Source organism: Malaclemys terrapin, chromosome 19, assembly GCF_027887155.1.
Source record: "Malaclemys terrapin pileata isolate rMalTer1 chromosome 19, rMalTer1.hap1, whole genome shotgun sequence".
In the NCBI taxonomy this organism is placed as follows: Eukaryota; Metazoa; Chordata; order Testudines; family Emydidae; genus Malaclemys; species Malaclemys terrapin.
Genome location: NC_071523.1, coordinates 2,953,718 through 2,976,880, shown reverse-complemented (window position 1 = coordinate 2,976,880; position 23,163 = coordinate 2,953,718). Strand labels below are relative to the sequence as shown.

The 23,163-nt window shown below is 49.5% G+C and overlaps 1 protein-coding gene across 1 annotated transcript in view; it reads left to right on the top strand.

The window, feature by feature from the left end:
• The window catches only part of ZMYND12 (zinc finger MYND-type containing 12), a 35,718-nt gene extending 19,297 nt beyond the window's left edge, over positions 1 to 16,421 (top strand). The window contains exons 7-8 of the mRNA XM_054009289.1: positions 7,986 to 8,131; positions 16,169 to 16,421. Of these exons, the coding sequence (XP_053865264.1) occupies positions 7,986 to 8,131; positions 16,169 to 16,288 (266 nt within the window). The 3' untranslated portion in view covers positions 16,289 to 16,421. The remainder of the gene's footprint in view (positions 1 to 7,985; positions 8,132 to 16,168) is intronic.
• The last annotated feature ends 6,742 nt before the right edge of the window (positions 16,422 to 23,163 follow it).

Genomic DNA, 23,163 nt, shown 5'->3' with positions numbered 1-23,163 from the left:
TAGCAGATGGGCAACAGTCTCTTCACTCAACATCATCTTTTCATCTTCCAGGCAAATGTTGCCAGCAGTCGTAGAGTGGAAGATGCTTGAAGCTTTTCCAAAGTCTTAGCCTTGGCCATCCTTGATCACCCTTGGCCTGTGGAGATCAGTAACAAACAGCCTACAGAAGGCCGAGTGGTATTTTCGGAATGCCCGGTAGGAGGTCTTTCAAGCAGAACTAGAGACATCTATTAGTGAGCTGGCTGAATTGGACTTGTAATGTCGAGCCAATATAAACGACTCCTCCCAAATTTTCTGCAAATTAGTTCAGGCAGCTGCTAAGAAAAAGATCCCTGGAGGCTATCACCAACAGTGGTCATCAGAGGCAGTTAGCTTTGTCAGGAAGTGTACTCTGCCGGTAATGAACAGGAGGCCTTTAATAGAAGCAAGTAACTAATTCAACTGCTGGATCAAACCAGGCACAATCGACGGAGAGAGACAGGCACAAAGATGGACTTAATTCATTTTAGCCAGAAAGCCTGGCAGACCATAAAAAGACTTTTTGGAGATTTCAGTCTCAGCAAAAAGGAGTTTTCAATCACTGCAAATGCTGTTGCATTCCAGCTAGTAGCTAATGACCGTGCACAGAATCTGAATAAATCTTTCATCTGTGTGATCAAAACTGAGGTTACAGAGAGATGACAGGCTCCTAGTGTGGATTCAAACCTGGTAGCTCCTTTTTCAGACAAAGAGCTTGACCAGGTCATTAAACTTATGAAAACAGGAAAGGCTCCAGGCCTAGATTATAATTTATATCCATATCAAGTTCCTACTTCACCAAGGCCTGAAAGCCAAAAACTGGCAGCTTTAGTTCCTCATCCCATGTTTTCCAAGACAACTGCATCCCAAAAATCTGGCCCAGAGCAAAGGTTGTAGCAATTCTGAAATGAGGAAAACCACTGGGAGATCCCTAGAGCTATCGACCCATCTCTCTCCTGTGTGTCAGATACACACTTATAAAAAGACTGATTCTGATGCACATCAGCGAGGTTATCGAACCACAATTACCCTTTGTTCAGGCTGGTTTCAGATCAGGATGATGTACCCAAGATCAAGTCATTCGCCTAACACCAGACATTGAAAATGCTTTTAAAAAAGTTGGTGCCGTTATGGTTGACCTGTCAGCTGCGTGTGACCATGTCTGGCTTGTGGGGCTGTCAGGTTGTTGCAGACTATTCCCTGTAAGCCCATGGTGTGGTTCATCGTGGAAATGATAACGAATCGGAGCTTCACCATGCAAACTGGAAACAATCAGTTGGCTTAGGCTTCTCTGTAACAGACTCCCAAAAGGTTCCATTCTACCTTCTTTCCTTTTCAACATATCTACTTACGACTTATCAACAGCTAAGATTCATAGATTCATAGATTCTAGGACTGGAAGGGACCTCGAGAGGTCATCGAGTCCAGTCCCCTGCCCGCATGGCAGGACCAAATACTGCCTAGACCATCCCTAATAGACATTTATCTAACCTACTCTTAAATATCTCCAGAGACGGAGATTCCACAACCTCCCTAGGCAATTTGTTCCAGTGTTTAACCACCCTGACAGTTAGGAACTTTTTCCTAATGTCCAATCTAGACCTCCCTTGCTGCAGTTTAAACCCATTGTTTCTGGTTCTATCCTTAGAGGCTAAGGTGAACAAGTTCTCTCCCTCCTCCTTATGACACCCTTTTATATACCTGAAAACTGCTATCATGTCCCCTCTCAGTCTTCTCTTTTCCAAACTAAACAAACCCAATTCTTTCAGCCTTCCTTCATAGGTCATGTTCTCAAGACCTTTAATCATTCTTGTTGCTCTTCTTTGGACCCTTTCCAGTTTCTCCACATCTTTTTTAAAATGCGGCGCCCAGAACTGGACACAATACTCCAGCTGAGGCCTAACCAGAGCAGAGTAGAGCGGAAGAATGACTTCTCGTGTCTTGCTCACAACACACCTGTTAATGCATCCCAGAATCATGTTTGCTTTTTTTGCAACAGCATCACACTGTTGACTCATATTTAGCTTGTGGTCCACTATAACCCCTAGATCCCTTTCTGCCGTACTCCTTCCTAGACAGTCTTTTCCCATTCTGTATGTGTGAAATTGATTTTTCCTTCCTAAGTGGAGCACTTTGCATTTGTCTTTGTTAAACTTCATCCTGTTTAACTCAGACCATTTCTCCAATTTGTCCAGATCATTTTGAATTATGACCCTGTCCTCCAAAGTAGTTGCAATCCCTCCCAGTTTGGTATCATCCGCAAACTTAATAAGCGTACTTTCTATGCCAATATCTAAGTCGTTGATGAAGATATTGAACAGAGCCGGTCCCAAAACAGACCCCTGCGGTACCCCACTCGTTACGCCTTTCCAGCAGGATTGGGAACCATTAATAACAACTCTCTGAGTACGATTATCCAGCCAGTTATGCACCCACCTTATAGTAGCCCCATCTAATTTGTATTTGCCTAGTTTATCGATAAGAATATCATGCGAGACCGTATCAAATGCCTTACTAAAGTCTAGGTATACCACATCCACCGCTTCACCCTTATCCACAAGGCTCGTTATCCTATCAAAGAAAGCTATCAGATTGGTTTGACATGATTTGTTCTTCACAAATCCATGCTGGCTATTCCCTATCACCTTACCACCTTCCAAGTGTTGGCAGACGATTTCCTTAATTACTTGCTCCATTATCTTCCCTGGCACAGAAGTTAAACTAACTGGTCTGTAGTTACCTGGGTTGTTTTTATTTCCCTTTTTATAGATGGGCACTATATTTGCCCTTTTCCAGTCTTCTGGAATCTCTCCCGTCTCCCATGACTTTCCAAAGATAATAGCTAGAGGCTCAGATACCTCCTCTATTAGCTCCTTGAGTATTCTAGGATGCATTTCATCAGGCCCGGGTGACTTGCAGGCATCTAACTTTTCTAAGTGATGTTTAACTTGTTCTTTTTTTATTTTATCCGCTAAACCTACCCCCTTCCCATTAGCATTCACTATGTTAGGCATTCCTTCAGACTTCTCGGTGAAGACCGAAACAAAGAAGTCATTAAGCATCTCTGCCATTTCCAAGTTTCCTGTTACTGTTTCTCCCTCTTCACTAAGCAGTGGGCCTACCCTGTCTTTGGTCTTCCTCTTGCTTCTAATGTATTGATAAAAAGTCTTCTTGTTTCCTTTTATTCCCGTAGCTAGTTTGAGCTCATTTTGTGCCTTTGCCTTTCTAATCTTGCCCCTGCATTCCTGTGTTGTTTGCCTATATTCATCCTTTGTAATCTGTCCTAGTTTCCGTTTTTTATATGACTCCTTTTTATTTTTTAGATCGTGCAAGATCTCGTGGTTAAGCCAAGGTGGTCTTTTGCCACATTTTCTATCTTTCCTAACCAGCGGAATAGCTTGCTTTTGGGCCCTTAATAGTGTCCCTTTGAAAAACTGCCAACTCTCCTCAGTTGTTTTTCCCCTCAGTCTTGATTCCCATGGGACCTTACCTATCAGCTCTCTGAGCTTCCCAAAATCTGCCTTCCTGAAATCCATTGTCTCTATTTTGCTGTTCTCCCTTCTACCCTTCCTTAGAATTGCAAAGTCTATGATTTCATGATCACTTTCACCCAGGCTGCCTTCTACTTTCACATTCTCAACGAGTTCCTCCCTATTTGTTAAAATCAAGTCTAGAACAGCTTCCCCCCTAGTAGCTTTTTCAACCTTCTGAAATAAAAAGTTGTCTCCAATGCAGTCCAAGACTTTGTTGGATAGTTGTGACAATGCGGTTCTGGCGGAACCCAACTGAGAGTGCCAACTCAGGACAAATTGCTAAAACAGGGCAGTTACAGCCCAAGGCCGGGGTATTTCCACCTCTAAGGCAAACCAAACCAGCCAGACTAAGACTTCGGTCTCACCCCACTGGCTAACCGCAAGTCTCACAAGCAATCTCCTTAGACGCTCCAGTTTCCCAGTATTACCACCAGTGCCACACGTTATGGGGACAAATGGTTATAAAAAACAATACCCCAGTAAAAGAAAAAGGTTCTCCTGATCCCAAAGGACCAAGCCCCAGACCCAGGTCAATGTACAAGTCAGACCTTACCCACAAATCACGCTACTGCCAATCCTTTAGAATCTAAAATCTAAAGGTTTATTCATAAAAGGGAAAAGATAGAGATGAGAATTAGAATTGGTTAAATGGAATCAATTACATACATTAATGGCACAGTTCTTGGTTCAGGCTTGCAGCAGCGATGGAATAAACTGCAGGTTCAAATCAAGTCTCTGGAATACATCCCCAGCTGGGATGGGTCATTCAGTCCTTTGTTCAGAGCTTCAGTTTGTAGCAAAGTCCCTCCAGAGGTAAGAAGCAGGATTGAAGACCAGATGGAGATCAGGCATCAGCCTTATATAGTCTTTTCCAGGTGTAAGAACACCTCTTTGTTCTTACTGTCGAAAATCACAGCAAAATGGAGTCTGGAGTCACATGGGCCAGTCCCTGCATACTTTGCTGAGGTACAAGGCGTATCTGCCTTCTCTCAATGGGTCCATTGTATAGCTGATGGTCCTTAATGGGCCATCAAGCAGGCTAGGCAGAGCTAATCTCAGCTTGTCTGGGATGTCACCCAGAAGCATAGCATAAGTTTGCCATACAGACAGTATAGAGCCAATATTCATAACTTCAACTACAAAACTGATACATACATATAGACAGCACAATCATAACCAGTAAACCATAACCTTGTCCTAGACACCCCATTTGACCCCCTTTATACAAGATTTGGGTGCCACTACCGGACCTTGGTTGCAACGATGATCTATATGGTCCCAGTTTATGTCAATAACGTCACAATAGTCTGTTCCCCGCTGTGTTATTTTCCCAACATATATCCGGATAGTTGAAGTCCCCCATCACCACCAAATCTTGGGCTTTGGATGATTTTGTTAGTTGCTTGAAAAAAGCCTCATCCACCTCTTCCACCTGGTTAGGTGGCCTGTAGTAGACGCCTAGCATGACATCTCCCTTGTTTTTTGCCCCTTTAAGCCTAACCCAGAGACTCTCAACACTTCCGTCTCCTATGTCCATCTCTACCTCAGTCCAAGTGTGTACATTTTTTATATATAAGGCAACACCTCCTCCCTTTTTCCCCTGTCTATCCTTCCTGAGCAAGCTGTACCCATCCACACCAACATTCCAATCATGTGTATTATCCCACCAAGTTTCAGTGATGCCAACAATGTCATAGTTGTATTTATTTATTAGCACTTCCAGTTCTTCCTGCTTATTCCCCATACTTCTCGCATTTGTATATAGGCATCTAAGATACTGGTTTGATCTTTCCTCCCAGTTTTTTCCTGACTCTCCTTTCCTGATCAGTAAGTACATATACGCATGTAACCTTTCTGCCCATCTAAGTTGGCAGCAACAAGGGCCGGGTTCTGTATCTAGGGGTTCCGTTTCAATAACGCAATGCAAAATCGGCTCGAGCCCCCACCCAGTGACCTGGGACAATTACATACCACCCCCTGGGTGCCTCTAAGAGGCAATACTTCTCCTCTCGCAAGCACGGAGTCTGAGTGTAGCAGAAAATGTTTAATAACATGAGGTAAACGACATCAGCATTAAATTGGAAAAACACCACAAACAGGATTCATAACACAAACCATGAGCAAAAAACCCACCCCAGCAAATTGGGCTGTGTCCTTTCCCTTTGGTTCTTGAATCCAGCAACCCAAAAATCACCCAGATTCCCCAAAGTCCAACACCCCCAAAGTCTCTTGGGTCCAGCAACCATCCAAAGTCCCAAAAGTCTAACAAACCCCAAAGTCTCTGTCCCTGGTCAGTGCGTCCCCAGAGTAAAAGGGGGGGCATGCAGGGTGTTAAGGGGCATCTTACATGATCCGAGGCCGGCCGTCTCTCCGTGGGGTTCCGCCACAGCCTTCACCACGAGCCAGTCCACTTCCTGATCCGCTCACCGTTCCTTGGGCCAGCTGCTTAGCAATATAGCTTCAGGCTCCCCCACTAGTTAACACAGCACTCGGTGATCTCAGCTCTTAATAACTTTAGCTCTTTTGTGATTTCAGCTCTTAGCAATTTCAGCTCATAGTAGGGGAGCCCCAGTACTGGTGCACCATTGGCCCAAAGTGAATTCAATTCAGCAGTCTGTAACTAGACTCCTAATGGAATCAAAGTTAGCTCTGACATTCAACAGTGGAGAGAGGAGGTGGTGCAATTGGTGTTTCAAGCCCTCAGAGGGGGCCCATACCATCAGGTATAAATACCTCTCCTCTTTCAATTCACTGGGTTTTGTAACCCATACCCCTTGTCAAGCAAGTGCTACTTAGGTAATGGTGAAGGACTCACTCAGTCTTTCTGTCATACAACAGTTCCACTGGCCTTGATTCACAGAATCAGGGTAACAAATCTTTATTCTTCCTGCCCCAATAACAGAGAAACTGGGGATCCCACACCAGCCAAAGTAACCACTTTCAGTTGCTGTTTCATGCCAGGCGAGTGGGCGTGCCTATGCAAACAAGATCAGCCCCTGGAGTTCTTTTCCATACTCGCCATAATTCACCACCAGATGTCAGGGTAGAGCTCATCCTGACTCTGCTTACATGCAGATGACATCTGTCTTGCTAATGTGGGTAACCATCTACATGGTATCGAAGGATCACTCAGCCAAGACATGAATGCGCTGGCCATTTACCATTGTTAGTGGAGACTTTAAGTTAGTCTAATATGGTGGCTGCAACTTTCCTTTTGAACAATTGTCTGGCCAATCAACCCCTTACAGTCTGTGCTGATGATTTTCCACTCCCTTTCAGCCAGTTGTCACTTATTTAGGAGTCAAACTGGACCATAGTCTAACATACCGGTTCCCATCTAGAACACTTAAAGAAAGAGATCACCACCTGCACTACCTTGATCCAGAAGCTAGCAGGAGCCTCCTGGGGAGCAGAGGCAGATGTTTTATGAACCTCAGTCCTGGTGCTGGTATTTGCTCTAGCAGAATATTGTGCTGCGGTTTGGGGCAGAAGTTGGCATATACATCTCGTTGATTCAGAGCTGAATACAGCCACCTGTATTGTTAGCGGTTGCTTTAGCCACACATTAATATCTAATTTATATGTGTTGGCTCATATAGTTCCCTCAAAACTTTGACCCAATGTCATTACCCTTAAAACTGCCTGAGGGGCTATGATAGATTGAAAACAGCCTCATGCACACAAGACTGACAATGATTCAATAAGCAACACAGACATCCTATAAAAAGATCGGCCCACTTACAGAAGAAAACCCCCGCACCTGCAGTTCCTGCTGACTTGCCACAACTAACTTGGTCAAAATCCTTTTGCAGTGGCCGTTCATGCATTCATGTCCAGTGGTGCCGGCCCAGTGCCAATATTGGTACAACAGCACATCAGGGTGACAGTTATGTTCTTATAGAATGGCAGCAACTTTGGGATAGTGAGACAGACATGCAGACGAATTTCAGAAGCTCTAATTTACACCCACCCTTTGCAACCTGGGATGTAGATCTTGAACTAGGCTTAACAGGCTGCTGACTGGAATGGCAAGAGTGACTGCCACCGTGCAGAAATTTTACGTAGCCCAGTCTTCGCAGCATGACTGCGGGGCAGCGATGCAGATGGTCAAACGTGTGGAGAAGTGCACAATAAGAAGATTAGAGGGTAGATTGCAGCATCTTGCTATCCTTGATGATGCAGCAGTTAAATGACTGAATAATCTAGATATTGACTTGTGACGCACATCAGAGAAGAGGCTGAAACAGCAAACTTGCCATTTGAGGGTGAAAAGATAGAGATTTTAATAGGCTTACTTTTAGAATTTGTATGGAAATCAGATATCAGTGTGATGTGAGGTATAAATGCCTAAATAGAACAGATAGGTAGCTTGTTTTAGTAGAACGTTATCTTGTATGCTATCCATCCATCTTAAATGTTTCATTCTCAATGTAGATGAAGCTCAGCAAGCCGAAGCAAGTCAAGTACTGAACGCAATATTAGATATCAAAGAACAGGCACCAAAGCAACAACCTACTAAAACTGCCAGCGTTGTACATGCTCTCGCAATGCTTCATTACTTGATCTTGGATTTACCAAAGGCAAGTTTGACCGAGCGATTGTTTTTGTTTTTAATTAAATGCCTCGGAGAATGCATAATTCATGGAAAACAGTATTCTACTGCTTTCTAGCAAATATAGCCACTTTCCAGTACACCGCTACCTCGATATAACGTGACCCGATTGTAGTAGTATTCGGCCGAGGTTCGGCCGTCAGCGGAGCTGTGGGGTGTCCCACCGCCTTGCTCTGGTCCGGCGGCAGCCTGGGACAACAGGCACACAGTTAGGGCCTCTGGCCCGTAGCAGGGGCTGAGCCAAGAGGTCAGAACCCAGGCCCTTAAGCCAGGGCTGAGGCAAAGTCTATAGCAGCCCAGGCCCTAGGTCAGGGCGGGGCAGCAAGCAAATAGTCAAACAGCAGCCCAAGCCTTGTAGCAGGGGCTGGGTCAGTAGCAAATAGTCAATCAGGTACCCAGCCTCTCTAGGCCAGGGGAAACAGGGGGAGTCTGCCACCCAAGGAGTGGGTGGCAGGGGGGACACAGGCCCTCCCACTCCACTGCGTCCCAGCCCGGGGCCCTAGCAGTGGCGGAAACTCGCTGCTGTCAGTGGGGATCCTGGCCGCAACACACTGACATTGGCTCTGGCAGTGCAGCAGCCACACTGGGGTCGGCTGCCCCCGGGCTACTTCCACACTCCCCCTCGTATGGTACCTGGGCCATCTTAGTGTCACTGGTGCTCTCCACCAGAATTGGCTCCTCTGGGTAGGTAGTGAAGGGCAGGCTCGGCTCCTCCTCGGGGTAGCTGGCATGGGGCAGGCTCGGCTCCTCCTCGGGGTACCGGGCACGGGGTAGGCTCGGCTCCTCCTCGGGGTAGCTGGCCCGGGGCAGGCTTGGCCAGTCCTCCTCAGGGTACCGGGCGAGAGGTAGGCTCGACCGGCCCGATGACTCAGCAGGCCGGTCGCAGCCTGTGGCTGTTTCCCAAGCGGGAGCTCGGCCACGGACGTCTGCTCTCTCCGCCGGCCTGGCCTCCACTGAGCTCTGCAGGCGGGCTTTTATACTTCCGGGTCAGGGCCGTGACCTTGGAGGGGCGGGTGCCGGACCTGGTGGCTCCGCCCACGTTGGTATTAGGGAAGGTTCAGCCGTCAGCGGGGCTGTGGGGTGTCCCACCGCCTCGCTACACACACACCCCCGCCCCAAGGCTGGCTCCCGTCCCTCAGGGCCAGACCCGTCCAACTCTCCCAGGCGGGACAAGAAGTCCGCGTTCGCGTGGTCCTTACTGGCCCTATGGCGGATGGTATAAGCATAGGGTTGCAACGCCAGATACCACCGCGTCAATCTCATATTATTGTTTTTCATCCGGGCCAACCACCGAAGCGCGGCGTGGTCAGTGACTAGTATGAAGGGGGCCCCTAGGATGTAATAACGCAGGGCGTCACAGGCCCATTTTACTGCCAGGGCCTCCTTCTCTATTACAGCATAGTGTCTCTCTCGCAGGAATAATTTCCGGCTGAGATATATAACTGGGTGCTCCTCCCTCTCCCCCTCCTGAGACAGGACTGCCCCTAGTCCTACCTCCGAGGCATCGGTCTGTAGGACGAACCTTTGGTCAAAGTCAGGGCTGTACAGAACAAGTTCGCGGCAGAGACAGTCTTTGAGAGCCCGGAAGGCGCTGTCACACTCCGGGGTCCACTCCACTCATCTGGGACTGGTTTTGACGAGGAGCTCTGTTAAGGGGGCCGCAATGGAGGCAAAATCGGGGATGAACCTCCGGTAATAGCCCGCAAGTCCCAGAAATTGGCGTACGTGGCGCTTCGTAGTGGGTGGTGGGCATGCCACTAGGGCTTGGACCTTTCCCACAAGGGGTTTCACTTGTCCCCCTCCAATCGTGTAGCCCAGGTAGGTGGTCTCCTGCCACCCGATACGACATTTCTTCGGGTTGGCGGTTAACCCTGCGGCTCGTAAGGACCTCAAGACCGCCGCTACCCGCTCCAGGTGGTTCTCCCACCGGTCGCTATAGATGACGACATCGTCCAGGTACGCGGCCGCGTACTCGTGGTGAGGAAGAAGGAGGCGGTCCATGAGCCGCTGGAACGTCACGGGGGCACCAGGGAGACCGAAGGGCATCCGGGTGAATTGGTAGAGGCCCGTGGTGGTGGCGAAAGCAGTTTTCTCCTGTGACGTGGGGTCGAGGGGAATCTGCCAGTACCCTTTGCTTAGGTCAAGGGTCGTGAGGAAGCGGGCCTTGCCTAAACGGTCCAGCAGCTCATCTACCCGAGGCATTGGGTAGGCGTCAAACTTCAAAATGGAATTAACACGACGAAAATCTATGCAAAAGCGCTGTGTGCTGTCTGGTTTGGGAACCAGGACTACTGGGCTGCGCCACTCGCTTTGGGATGGTTCAATGACACCCAGCTCTAGCATCGCTCGGACTTCCTCCTCGACGGCCTGTTGCATGCGATAGGGTAGGGGTCTCGTTGACTCTTGGATCACCACCCCCGGCTCCGTTTGAATGGTATGGTACACGAGGGTCGTATAGCCCGGCTGTGCGGTGAATGTCCCACGGAACGCCTGCAGGAGGCACCCGGTCTGTTTCCGTTGTTCCACAGTCAAGGACTCCCCGAGCTGCGGTGTGGTGACGTCTTCGATCGGTGTAACCCGGGGCCCTAACTCGGGTTCTGGTGGACAGGGATTAATTAAGAGGCCTTCCTGTTCCCGCCAGGATTTCAGGAGGTTGACGTGATACCGCTGGACTTTTTTCCGGTGGTCTGGCTGGTTGATCTCATAGGTGACCGGCCCAATCTTCCGGATCACCTCATATGGCCCCTGCCACTGAGCCAGTAGTTTGGATTCACTGGAGGGTAAGAGAAGTAGAACCCGGTCGCCAGGTTGGAACTTGCAGACTTGGGCCTCTCAGTTATATGTTTGGGCCTGAGCTTCCTGTGCAGCCTTCAGATTCTCTCGAGCTAGAGTTCCGGCTTGTGCTAGACGTCCCTGAAGCTGGAGGACATACTGGAGGAGGCCCTGAGTGGGTGACGGGAGTTGTTCCCAGGTCTCTTTCATGAGATCCAGCAGTCCCCTTGGATGATGGCCATACAGCTCGAAGGGAGAGAATTTGGTGGAGGCCTGGGGTACTTCGCAGACAGCCAAGAGCAACGGTGGGATCAACTGGTCCCATCGGCGCAGGTCCTCAGGGGAGAACTTGCGCAACATGTCTTTCAGGGTGCGGTTGAACCGCTCGACCAGGCCGTCGGTTTGCGGGTGGTACACAATGGTGCGCAGCTGCTTAATCCCAAGGAGTCTGCAGACCTGCTGCAGCAACCGAGAGGTAAAGTTAGTACCCTGGTCAGTGAGGATCTCCTGGGGCAAGCCCACGCAGGAAAAGACCTTGACGAGTTCGTCGGCAATGGTCCTCGCGGTGATGCTCCGGAGCGGGATGGCTTCGGGGAAGCAGGTCGCGTAGTCCACTATGACCAGGACGTAAAGAAACCCGGCCCGGCTCCTTGGGAGGGGTACCACCAAGTCTATGGCCACCCGCTCGAACGGGGTCTCCATAATGGGCATGGGGACTAGTGGGGCCGGGGCCGTCCGTGGGGGAGCAGCGAGCTGGCACTCCGGACAGGAGCTGCAATAATTTCGCACCTCCTGGTGCACCCCAGGCCAGAAAAACTGGGACAGAATCCGGGCGAGGGTCTTTTCTTGACCCAGGTGCCCGGCTGCGGGGACGTTGTGGGTGAGCTTCATCACCGCTCGTCGGTGGCAGCGAGACACTATCAGTTGTCTCTTGACCTCCCTGGTACGGGCATCTCGGTCCACCCGATAGAGGCGGTCGCGTCGTAGCTCGAACCGGGACCAGACCTTGGCCCGGGCGGGATCAATCAGAGCATCGTCTACGGCCGCCAACTGTTCATACGCCCGCCTCAGGGTGGGATCCTCCCTCTGGTCTCGGCAGAAGTCCATACCGATCTGAGGGTCATCTGTCGATGTTAGTGGGAGGTCTTTAGGCACGCCTTCCTGGCTCCGATGTCCCACTTCTTCAGCCTCCTCGGCGTGGTCCTCATGGCAGTCCCCCTCCAAGGCTGGGGTGATATCGGGTCTCTCCTGCGCATGGGAGCCCAGGACGCACGGGAACTCTGGCCGGTCTCGCCCCAAGATCACAGGGTAACCGAGTCGCGGGGCCAGGCCAACCACTATGGTCCGCGTGACTCCGTCGACAGTCAGTGGGACTCGGGCACTGGCGTACGGTTGAACGTCACCATGGATGCACTGCAATAGGATGTTCCCCAGCTGGAGGTCTTCAGGGAAGCCCAGGCTTTGGCGGACTAGGGTTTGTCCACAGCCAGAGTCAACCAGGGCCTGCGTCTGGCAGTCTCCAACAACGACGGGCACGGTGACCTTGGCAGGATGTGGTGGTCGGGCACGGTTCTCTCCAGTGCAAACGTGCCCAAAGCTGCAGTCCATCTCAGTGCAGTCGCGTTGGAGATGCCCGCGCTTCCCACAGGAGAAACAGGGTCCAATTTCAGGTTGCCTGGGTCGGGCGGAGCCTCCCCCCTGGTTCCTAGGGGGACTCCGTGGGCCACGGCCAGTCCCGGTCTCGGGCTTCATGGGGGCAGGCTGAGGGGGACCCTCGGGTTGTCTATACCGGACCTCCTGACTCCGCGGGGGATTCCGTGGTTCAACTCGGGGGCTCGTCCGTCTCTCGGGGTTGGGGTGATCGAGCCCTGGAGGGTGGCCCCGCATACCCGGCCCGACCAGGGTTTCCGCCGCCAGGAAGTCCTCCATGAGGGCAACGGCAGCCGCTACAGTGGAAGGCCGGTGGCGGAGAACCCAAGCCCTCCCCCGGGATGGGAGGATGTGGACGAACTGTTCCAACAGGATCTGCTCGGTGAGTTCCTTGGGGTTCCGCCTGTCGGGTTGTAGCCATCACCGACACAGGTCTCTCAGCTCCTGGGCTACCAGCCAGGGTCGGGCGCCTGGGGTGTAGGACAGGGCCCGGAACCGCTGCCGGAAGGTTTCAGGGCTGATGTCTAAGGCGTCTAAAATGGCCGCCTTCACCCGGACATAGTGTCGTGCATCCTCCGTGGACAACCCCCGGTAGACCGTTTGCGCCGTCCCCGTCAGGGACGGTGCCAGGAGGGTAGCCCACTGGTCTGGCGCCCACCCGGCAACGTGTGCGACTCTTTCGAAGGTCACTAGGAAGGCTTCGGGGTCATCCTGTGGTCCCATCTTGGTCAGTCTTACAGGCAAGGTGAGTCGGGAAGTCCCGTCCGGTTCTCCCGGCTGGGGCCCCGTGGGCCGGGGCAGGGCTGTCACCAGCTGCTGTAAACACTGTTGCTGGAACTCCCGGTTTTGCACAGTCAGGTCCTGTATCAGCTGCTGCTGCTGGGCTCCCAGCTGCTGGACGAGCTGCTGTTGCTGTTGGAGCTGGCGGCCTGCTGTCGCCCCTGGCTGTCCGTCAGGAGCGTGAAGAGCCTGGTTAAATCCATGTCTCCTGTGGGGGACCGCTCCCCCCCAGGCCCCTTCTCACAGGGGTCTAGGGCTCGTGCCCACATTCTGGGCAAGAGGTCCCCACTTCTGGTACCACGTGTAGTAGTGTTCGGCCGAGGTTCGGCCGTCAGCGGGGCTGTGGGGTGTCCCACCGCCTTGCTCTGGTCTGGCGGCAGCCTGGGACAACAGGCACACCGTTAGGGCCTCTGGCCCGTAGCAGGGGCTGAGCCAAGAGGTCAGAACCCAGGCCCTTAAGCCAGGGCTGAGGCAAAGTCTATAGCAGCCCAGGCCCTAGGTCAGGGCGGGGCAGCAAGCAAATAGTCAAACAGCAGCCCAAGCCTTGTAGCAGGGGCTGGGTCAGTAGCAAATAGTCAATCAGGTACCCAGCCTCTCTAGGCCAGGGGAAACGGGGGGAGTCTGCCACCCAAGGAGTGGGTGGCAGGGGGGACACAGGCCCTCCCACTCCACTGCGTCCCAGCCCGGAGCCCTAGCAGCGGCGGAAACTCGCTGCTGTCCGTGGGGATCCTGGCCACAACACACTGACATTGGCTCTGGCAGTGCAGCAGCCACACTGGGGTCGGCTGCCCCCGGGCTACTTCCACACTCCCCCTCGTATGGTACCTGGGCCATCTTAGTGTCACTGGTGCTCTCCACCAGAATTGGCTCCTCTGGGTAGGTAGCGAAGGGCAGGCTCGGCTCCTCCTCGGGGTAGCTGGCATGGGGCAGGCTCGGCTCCTCCTCGGGGTACCGGGCACGGGGCAGGCTCGGCTCCTCCTCGGGGTAGCTGGCCCGGGGCAGGGTTGGCCAGTCCTCCTCAGGGTACCGGGCGAGAGGTAGGCTCGACCGGCCCGATGACTCAGCAGGCCGGTCGCAGCCTGTGGCTGTTTCCCAAGCGGGAGCTCGGCCACGGACGTCTGCTCTCTCCGCCGGCCTGGCCTCCACTGAGCTCTGCAGGCGGGCTTTTATACTTCCGGGTCAGGGCCGTGACCTCGGAGGGGCGTGCGCCGGACCCGGTGGCTCTGGCCACGTTGGTATTAGGGGAGGTTCAGCCGTCAGCGGGGCTGTGGGGTGTCCCACCGCCTCTCTACACCCATAAAACACCAATTCAGATATAACGCGGTAAAGCAGTGCTCCGGGGGGGCAGGGCTGCGCATTCCGGCAGATCAAAGCAAGTTCAATATAACACGGTTTCTCCTATAACGCAGTAAGATTTTTTGGCTCCCGAGGACAGCGTTATATCGAGGTAGAGGTGTATTTATTTATTAATTTTAAATACCTAGGAAATTAAATTTAAAAATACCATGTTAATGTTAAAGTTACAAAGCAAAGTACTCAAAAGTCAGGTAATGGCAAGTTAAAGTTCCTTATACAGTTTAGACTCTGTGCCTTTGTGCAGATGCATTACAGTACAGTCTTAATTGCATGATTACATACCACTTTTGGTCATTCAGGACACAGGTTGGATGTTGTGCAGTGAATGAGACAAGGGTTCTACATATGAGTGCCTGATTTTAGGCCATTGTTTTTGCAGTTATTGTGGTGTGAATGTGGATTCATTCAGTCCGCTGAAGTCAATTTTGAATTTGCACTAGTGTATTTGAGAGCAAAGGGTTAATATTTTCAAATGTGTCAAGGTGCCTCTATTTTTGGGTATCGATATTTTAAAGGGGATTGATTTTTGGAAAGTGCTGAGCAATGCCTATCTGAAAACCAGACCCCTTCAATTTGACTCAAGTTTGGCATCCAAAATCAACAATCACTTGTAAAAGTCTTGGCTTTTGTGCGTGAGTGAGGCTGGGGTGTATTACTGATAAGGTTGGTGTCATTTGTGCATCAGGATGAGGTCATGTCACAGTAACAGTATGTGATTGGGCTCAGTGCAGGGGTGAAATTCTCTGGGCTGTGTTATGTAGAAGGTCAGACTAGATGATCTGTCGGTTTTCTGGCCTTAACATTTACGACTCAATGAAACAAAGGCACACTCAACTCAATGGAATTGAAAGGCCACACGTTGAAAGCTTAGAAAAGGAAATGTTTTTTTACACAATGCAAAATTAGCCTATGGAACTTATTGCCCTATGATAGCATTGAGGCCAAGATTTCTGCAGAAATCAAAGATTGGACACTGATAAAGATACTGAGAACATCTACAGCTCTATTGGATGGGATTCATAATGTTAGTACATAACAATATATCAACGACATTGTGCACTGATGAAAAGCAGCTCAGCGCTATTGAAGTTGATGTCCATGTCCCAGTTTACCTCAGCAGAAAGTTTGGCCCTCTGATTTTAGAAGGGATCTGAACCTTCCTGCTTCATAGCATAAGCCACCCATTAACCAATGGGATCGCGAAGAAACGTCTCCTATGGGCACTTTATTCAATACTTGCCCACTAGGAAGTTTCTTACAGCTTTCTCCGAAGCAGCTTGTGTGCTGGCTGCTCTCTGAAACAGGATAATGGACTAGAAGAGCCTCGGCTCTGACCCAGTATGGCAATTCCTAAGATCCTGTCTATAGTTTTCCTACCCTCGTGAGAAAAGGCGGTGTCACTATTTCATGGCAATTATTTTGTATATTTTTTTAAATGTCGTTTCAGGCTCATGAACTTGGGATGAAAGCTTTTCTAATAACCAAACAGCTGCCAAACCAAGATGCATCCGAAGCTATTCATCGTCTATTAAAATTGATTAAATCCAAACTTTGCTACACAAAATAGGGTCCAGTTTCTTCACCTCTTTATCTTTTCAACTAGATGGCATTATGAACGTCATACTTTTGCCTGTTAATCACCTGTCTAGAAACAGTCTCTGTATATTTGTTTGCTTTTATTAAAATTACACTTTATGCCAGTTTTAGTTTATTGTAGCAGATTTGATTTTATATGGATGGTGGTAATGTATAACAATGTAGCAGAGTAGGAAATGAGAATATGATCAAAACAGGGTTAACAACTATAAAACAGATGTGTACCCGATACTATGAACAAGCAAAACATGCTACCATTTCTCCATGCTGTCCCTCTGAAAAGCTCTTAGTACAGTGTATTTCAGTGGTGGAGATGAATGTTGTGTCCTTGTTCTTCTCTTCAAATGTCTCAATTTATAGCTTTCAAATATGTTCAAGCAGACAGCTTTGAGGAGGTGTTTAAAGGGCTTGTGATCTGGACACAGAGAGGAAAGGTTACCAGGATTACTGCCAGACAGCATGCCTTGTACAGAGCATTGCTGGGGAAATGCCTTATGGGAAGGCACTGTCCCAGCTCAGCCCTGATTTCCTTCCACCCCTCCCAGTCTCCTTTCAAATCTGCAACTCTACCATCCCCAACCAGCAGGACTGTGAAGTCCTTCACCTCCTCTGTTGCCCCAGTCTCTGTCCCTCTTTCTCCCCCCCACTTTGATCCGGACTAGATGATGCCTTGGTATTTGAGGTCACATCCTTCTCCCACAGGCAGAGTCACAATCTAGCAGTGGGTATTCTGCACCGTCTGCCACAAGCCACGAAATGACTGAGAATCAGGAGATGCAGTCCCTAATGTAACATTTTAATAATAATAGTTGTCATGGTCTTTCTGCACCCCATTCTAATTCTGGGGGTATATTGCTCTCAGCGAGTCATCTTAATGGAGATTCTCTGTCTGTGACACAACTATTTTTTAAATTCAATGATAATGAGGAAATGAACTTCTCATTGCTATGGGATATGTGGAGAATACATGATGGTATGGTATAAAGGACGATCAGCACATGTTTAGGATGGACGCATTACTTCTCACCAAATCCATGATAAACCGTTAATACCACACCACAGCATCCCATGGTTCTGTATATACCACACATGGAACTTACTTTACTAATGCTGTAAGGAGTTTTGCTAGTTTTTCCTGGAACTATTTTCTGTATTCTGTATATAAAGGTGCTTTAGGCCATGCCTACACTACAAACTGTGGTTGATAGGGTGAGGGTTAGCTTAGTGGTTTGACCATTGGCCTGTTACCCCCCAGGGTTGTGAGTTCAATCCTTGAGGGGGCCATTTAGGGATCTGGGGCAAAAATCTGTCTGGGGATTGGTCCTTCTTTGAGCAGGTGGTTGGACTAGATGACTTCCTGAGGTCCCTTCCAACCCTGCACTGCTCTACAGCCAAAATGCTTCTGAAATAAATGTAGTCAAACTTTACTAATTCTGGGTCACTGAGAACGAAAATGATGCTTAAAATTGTTGATTGGCTCTAGTTTTCAAGATATGCTATTGGGTCAGTATATACGACCCTTGACTTGGGAATGGCGGAGGATAAGTGAGTTATAAAGGGAAGGAATTTCAATTTAAACCAGAAATGACTAAAATACATCTTTGACTGGATCTATGAATAAATCTCTGACTGGGTTTGGACAGTACTTGCTTTTTAGGCAAAATAATGAATGATGCAATCTGAATCATACATGATATGAATTGCATCATGTTATTCCTAGAAGTCATGAATGATGCAATTATAACGAAGCTTACATCACTCTGCTGAACAAATTGTCCTATATCAGCTCTAGAAATCATACAGTGTTGTGCTCTTATTTGTCAGTGTTTGATTTTGCAAAGGGACACATTTCTGTTTAGCCAAAGTGAGCAGAGATGCCTCGTACTTGTGTGAATAGTGCAGATAACTTCTGCTATGTTTGTGGTGAAGTGACTTTTGCATCACAAAAGCGCAGTATAACCACTATGGTTAAGAGAGCCTATCACCTTTATTTTGGCTGCAAAATTGGAGATCAGGACAAGAGGTGGGCCCCATACATATGCTGCAACACTTGTGCAACAAATCTTCGCCAGTGGTTAAACAGGAAAAGGAAATCTATGCCTTTTGCAGTGCCAATGATTTGGAGAGAGCCAACAGATCATACCAGCAATTGTTACTTCTGCATGGTGCCTCCAGTTGGGAAAGGTATGTCAAAGAAGAAAAAGTGGACTGTGCATTATCTAAACGTTCCATCAGCTATACGCCCAGTACCCCACGGAGAAGGACTGCCAGTTCCTGATGCACCAGAATCATTCTCACTTGAGTCAGATGAGGAAGAGGAAGAGGATGAAGCTTCTGGTCCTGAACCATCAATGGCACAGGACCCACATTTTCTCCCATCCTCCTCCTCTGAACCACACCTCATAACACAAGGTGAACTGAATGACCTTGTCAGGGATTTGGAACTACCCAAGAGTATGGCAGAGCTGTTGGGCTCCAGACTACAGCAGTGGAATCTCCTGGCAGGTGATGTTAGGGTTTTCATGTTCCATGACTGTCAAAAGGATCTTGTCCCATTCTTCTTCATGGAAGATGATCTTGTAGCCTGCAACAACATCAATGGTGTGATGGCAGCCCTCAACATTGTTCACGATCCAGATGAGTGGAGACTGTTCATTGATTCATCGAAGATGAGTCTTAAAGCTGTTTTACTGCATAATGGCAATGTTTTGCCATCAATTCCAGTTGGTCATGCAGTCCATATGAAGGAAACCTATGACAACATGAAACAACTTTTGAGGTGCATAAACTATGACCAACATCAGTGGCAGCTTTGTGGCGATTTGAAGGTTGTTGCTCTCTTGCTTGGTCTGCAGACTGGATACACAAAGTACTGCTGTTTTCTCTGCGAATGGGATAGTCGTGCAAGAGATTCCCACTACATCAAGAAAGATTGGCCACTCCGACAGTCATTGGAGCCTGGGAGGAAAAGTGTTCAGCATCCACCACTTGTTGAATCAAGGAAGATTTTGTTACCACCCTTACACATCAAGCTGGGTCTAATGAAGAACTTTGTCAAGGCCATTGACAAATCACAAGCAGCTTTCAAGTACCTCTGTGGAAAATTTCCAAGGTTAAGTGAAGCTAAGATAAAGGAAGGTGTCTTTGTTGGTCCTCAGATTCGTGAACTTCTTCGAGATGATGCATTTGACCATGCACTGCGTGGCAAGGAAAAGACGGCATGGAAAGCCTTCCAGTTAGTAAAAATAAATTTTCTCGGAAACAACAAGGCAGACAACTACAGGTTGTTGGTAGAAAACCTCCTCAAGGCATACAAAAGCCTTGGTTGCAACATGTCACTAAAGATACATTTTTTGCACTCTCATCTAGATTTTTTTCCACCAAACTGCGGAGCAGTGAACGACGAGCACAGCGAGCGATTTCACCAGGACATTGCAACAACAGAGAAACGCTATCAGGGCAAATGGAGCCCATCAATGCTTGCAGACTATTGCTGGACAGTGACAAGAGATGCTCCATTTAATGAATACAAGAGACAAGCCAAGAAGCGCCGAGTAGACACTGAATAGGACTAAACTAGGTACATAATAGTTTTTTGCCTTTTGTTTCATAATAAATTTTATTTATATAACCCTTTTGCTGATTTTTAAAGTGTTACATAAACAGGACAGGTGAAATATTACGTAAAGCAACAATAAACGCATGAAAAGACCTAGGTTTACAATTTATGATTAAAACTCTACTATCTACACAATATACATAGACATAAAATGTAAAAACTTAAATATCTTAGAAACAGTAGCCAATCAGTTGTTTTAATTGTCATATCTGAATTCAGCACATCAAAATACATAATAAATAGCACATTTTATCTTTGAAGCAGACGACTTCTCAAAAATTGTAGACCAGTGTATTCTATGAAGTTATGTTGGTATACAGACACTGAAGTTTATATGTCACTTGGGTGCATGAATACCTGGCTGCTTGCACTGGAAAATTTTTGCAATGTTTGTGGGATAGAAATGACTCAGGGATTTTTTGGAGCTAGAGGTCAAGTTCCCAGCATGCAATTTTCTCCATCCCATAATGCCATCCATATCCCATAATTTTCATGCCTTTAAAAAAAATCCCACAAACCCACACACCACTTTTCCATCTCTGTTATCTCTAACACGGGTGGTCAAACTTTTTGGTCTGAGGGCCACATCAGGGAATAGAAATTGTATGGCAGGCCATGAATGCTCACAAAATTGGGGTTGCGGTGTGAGGGCTCTGGTTGGGGGTGCAGGCTCTGGGGTGGGGCTGGGGATGAGGAGTTTGGTGTGTAGGAGGGTGCTCTAGGCTGGGACCGAGGGGTTCGGAGGCCAGGACGGGGATCAGGGCAGGGATGCGGGAACGGGTGCAGGTTCTGGCTGGAGATGTGGGCTCTGGGGTGGGGCTGGGGATGAGAGGTTTGCAGTGCAGGAGAGAGCTCCAGGCTGGGATCGAGGGGTTTGGAGAGTGGGAGGGGGATCAGGGCTGGGGCAGAGGGTTGGGGAATGGGGAGAGGCTCAGGGGTGCAGACTCCGAGTGGTGCTTACCTCAAGCGGCTCCTGGAAGCAGTGGCATGTTCCTTCTCCGGCTTCTATGCGGAGGTGCGACCAGGAGATTCTGCACACTGCCACATCCGCAGGCACCGCCCCCTGCAGCTCCCACTGGAGTGCCAGAGGGGGCCATTGGAGCTCATGAGAGCCGGAGTGGGGCCATGCCGCGGCTTCTGAGAGCCGCATGGTGCAGCCTGAGCCCCGGCTGTAGTGTTGGAGCGGAGCAAGCTCCAGACCCTGCTCCCCAGTGGGAGCTTGCGGGCCAGCTTAAAACAGCTTGCGGGCCGGATCTGGCCTGCGGGCCATAGTTTGCCCATCCCTGCTCTAACAGAAGCATGGAGCCCCAGACACACAATTGTCCTGTATTTGCAGACCTGGAGGAAGTGACAATGAGGGACATGACAGTTTCTTTGAGGACAGTTTACTATGGAACACAGTGAAAAACAATTCAAGGTTGCTGGTGGCTTCACAGAGAAGCTGCAGACCAAGGAACAGCACTTCTGGGCCTGAGAAACCAGCACTGAGTAGTGGGGTCACATAGCAATGCAGGTTCGGATGACGAGCAGCGGCTGCAGAAATTTTGGATGCAAAAGGTCACGTTCCTGGATCTGTGTGCTGAGCTTGCCTCAGCCCACCAGCACAGGGACCCCAGAATGAGAGCTGCATTGACAGCGGGGAAGCAAGTGGCGACCGCACTCTGGAAGTTTGCAAGGCCTAAGTCTAAGGACTGTGCCCGTGCGAAACAGCAGCTATCGGCACCACCTCCTGTTGTGGGCGACCAAAGCGAGCCCTTTGCCTCCTTGGCGGCTCCGGGTCTGTTTCTGGTGCCAAGGACAACGTTGGCACCACCATCAGCACCGACACCAGCAAAACAGCCGGCTCCAGTGAAGCCCTTGGCCCTGACAAGGTTGAGAACGCCTACTAAGGCTATGGCTCCGAAAAGCTCTCTGGCGCCATCTGCTGACTCACACCTCGGCACCGTGCTCAACACAGGCCCTGAGGAGAGATCACCCACAGGAATTCACACGGCTGTCAGACCCAGGGCCGGCTCCAGGCACCAGCAAAGGACGCAGGTGCCTGGGGCGGCCAATAGAAAGGGGCGGCAGTCCGTGCATTGTTGGGGTGGTACGTCCGGGTCAGCGGCGGCAGTGCAATCATAGAATCATAGAATATCAGGGTTGGATCCGCTTCAGTGTTCGGTGGCAATTCGGCAGTGGGTCCTTCACTCCCTGTCTTCCTCTTTGGCACCACTTCGGCGGCAGCTCAATCGGGTTTTTCTTTTCTTTTTTTTTTCTTTTTTTTCCGCTGCTTGGGGCAGCAAAAAAGCTGGAGCCCACCCCGGTCAGACCTCACTATATCTGATACTCTGAATTCTCCACTCCTCAGACAGGAGGTGTCCCAAGTCTCACCCACTTCTCAACAAGACACTCTTCACGCTCTTCCACAGGGACAGCACCTCCTTTCCTTAGTGATGTCCAGGGGACGAGGGTGATTATCAAGACTCTCTTGCCCCATCAACATCAGGGCAATTGACATCAACTTACCAGCCTTACCCTGCCGCAGTTCAGGCACCCAGCCTTTTCAGGGGCCCCCATGGATGCAATCATATATTCCTTTTCCCCCTAATTAGACATATTGGGACCCCAGGGCCCTGCATAGGGCACGTTTCGGTAACCCCCACGACTGCAAACACACTGGCTTCCATCAATCTCCTCCTCAACAATCTCTCGAGCTCCAGAACCACAGCCTGCACAGATACCACCACTGGAGGAGGAACTGGAAGGAGAGCAGGATGAGGAGGTACATCCAGTCCTCCCGTTTTCTTCATCTTCACCTGATGAAGCCATCATGCCACCACCTCCCACAGTGGCTGATGATTTTAATCACTTTCAGGAGTTGTTTCATAGAGTGGCTGACGCTGATTCCCTAAACATCCCACTTGAGGTGATCAAGGAACAACAGCATGAACTGATTGACATTCTCCATACCTCCTGAACAACAAAAATTGCCCTACCTATTAATGGTGCCCGACTTGAACCTGCAAACCCTCTTTTGCAGACTCCAACCTCTATCCCCCCTACATGCAAACGGGCGGATAGGAAATATTATGTACCTGCAAAAAATGCGTAGTTTTTATTTTCACAGCCTGCGCTGAATACCCTCTGGGTTAATGAGATGCAAGAGAAGGGATGTCAATGCCAATCCCGATCCGGCCATCCTGACCAAGACTGGAAACGTTTAGATCTCCTGGGCAGAAAATCCT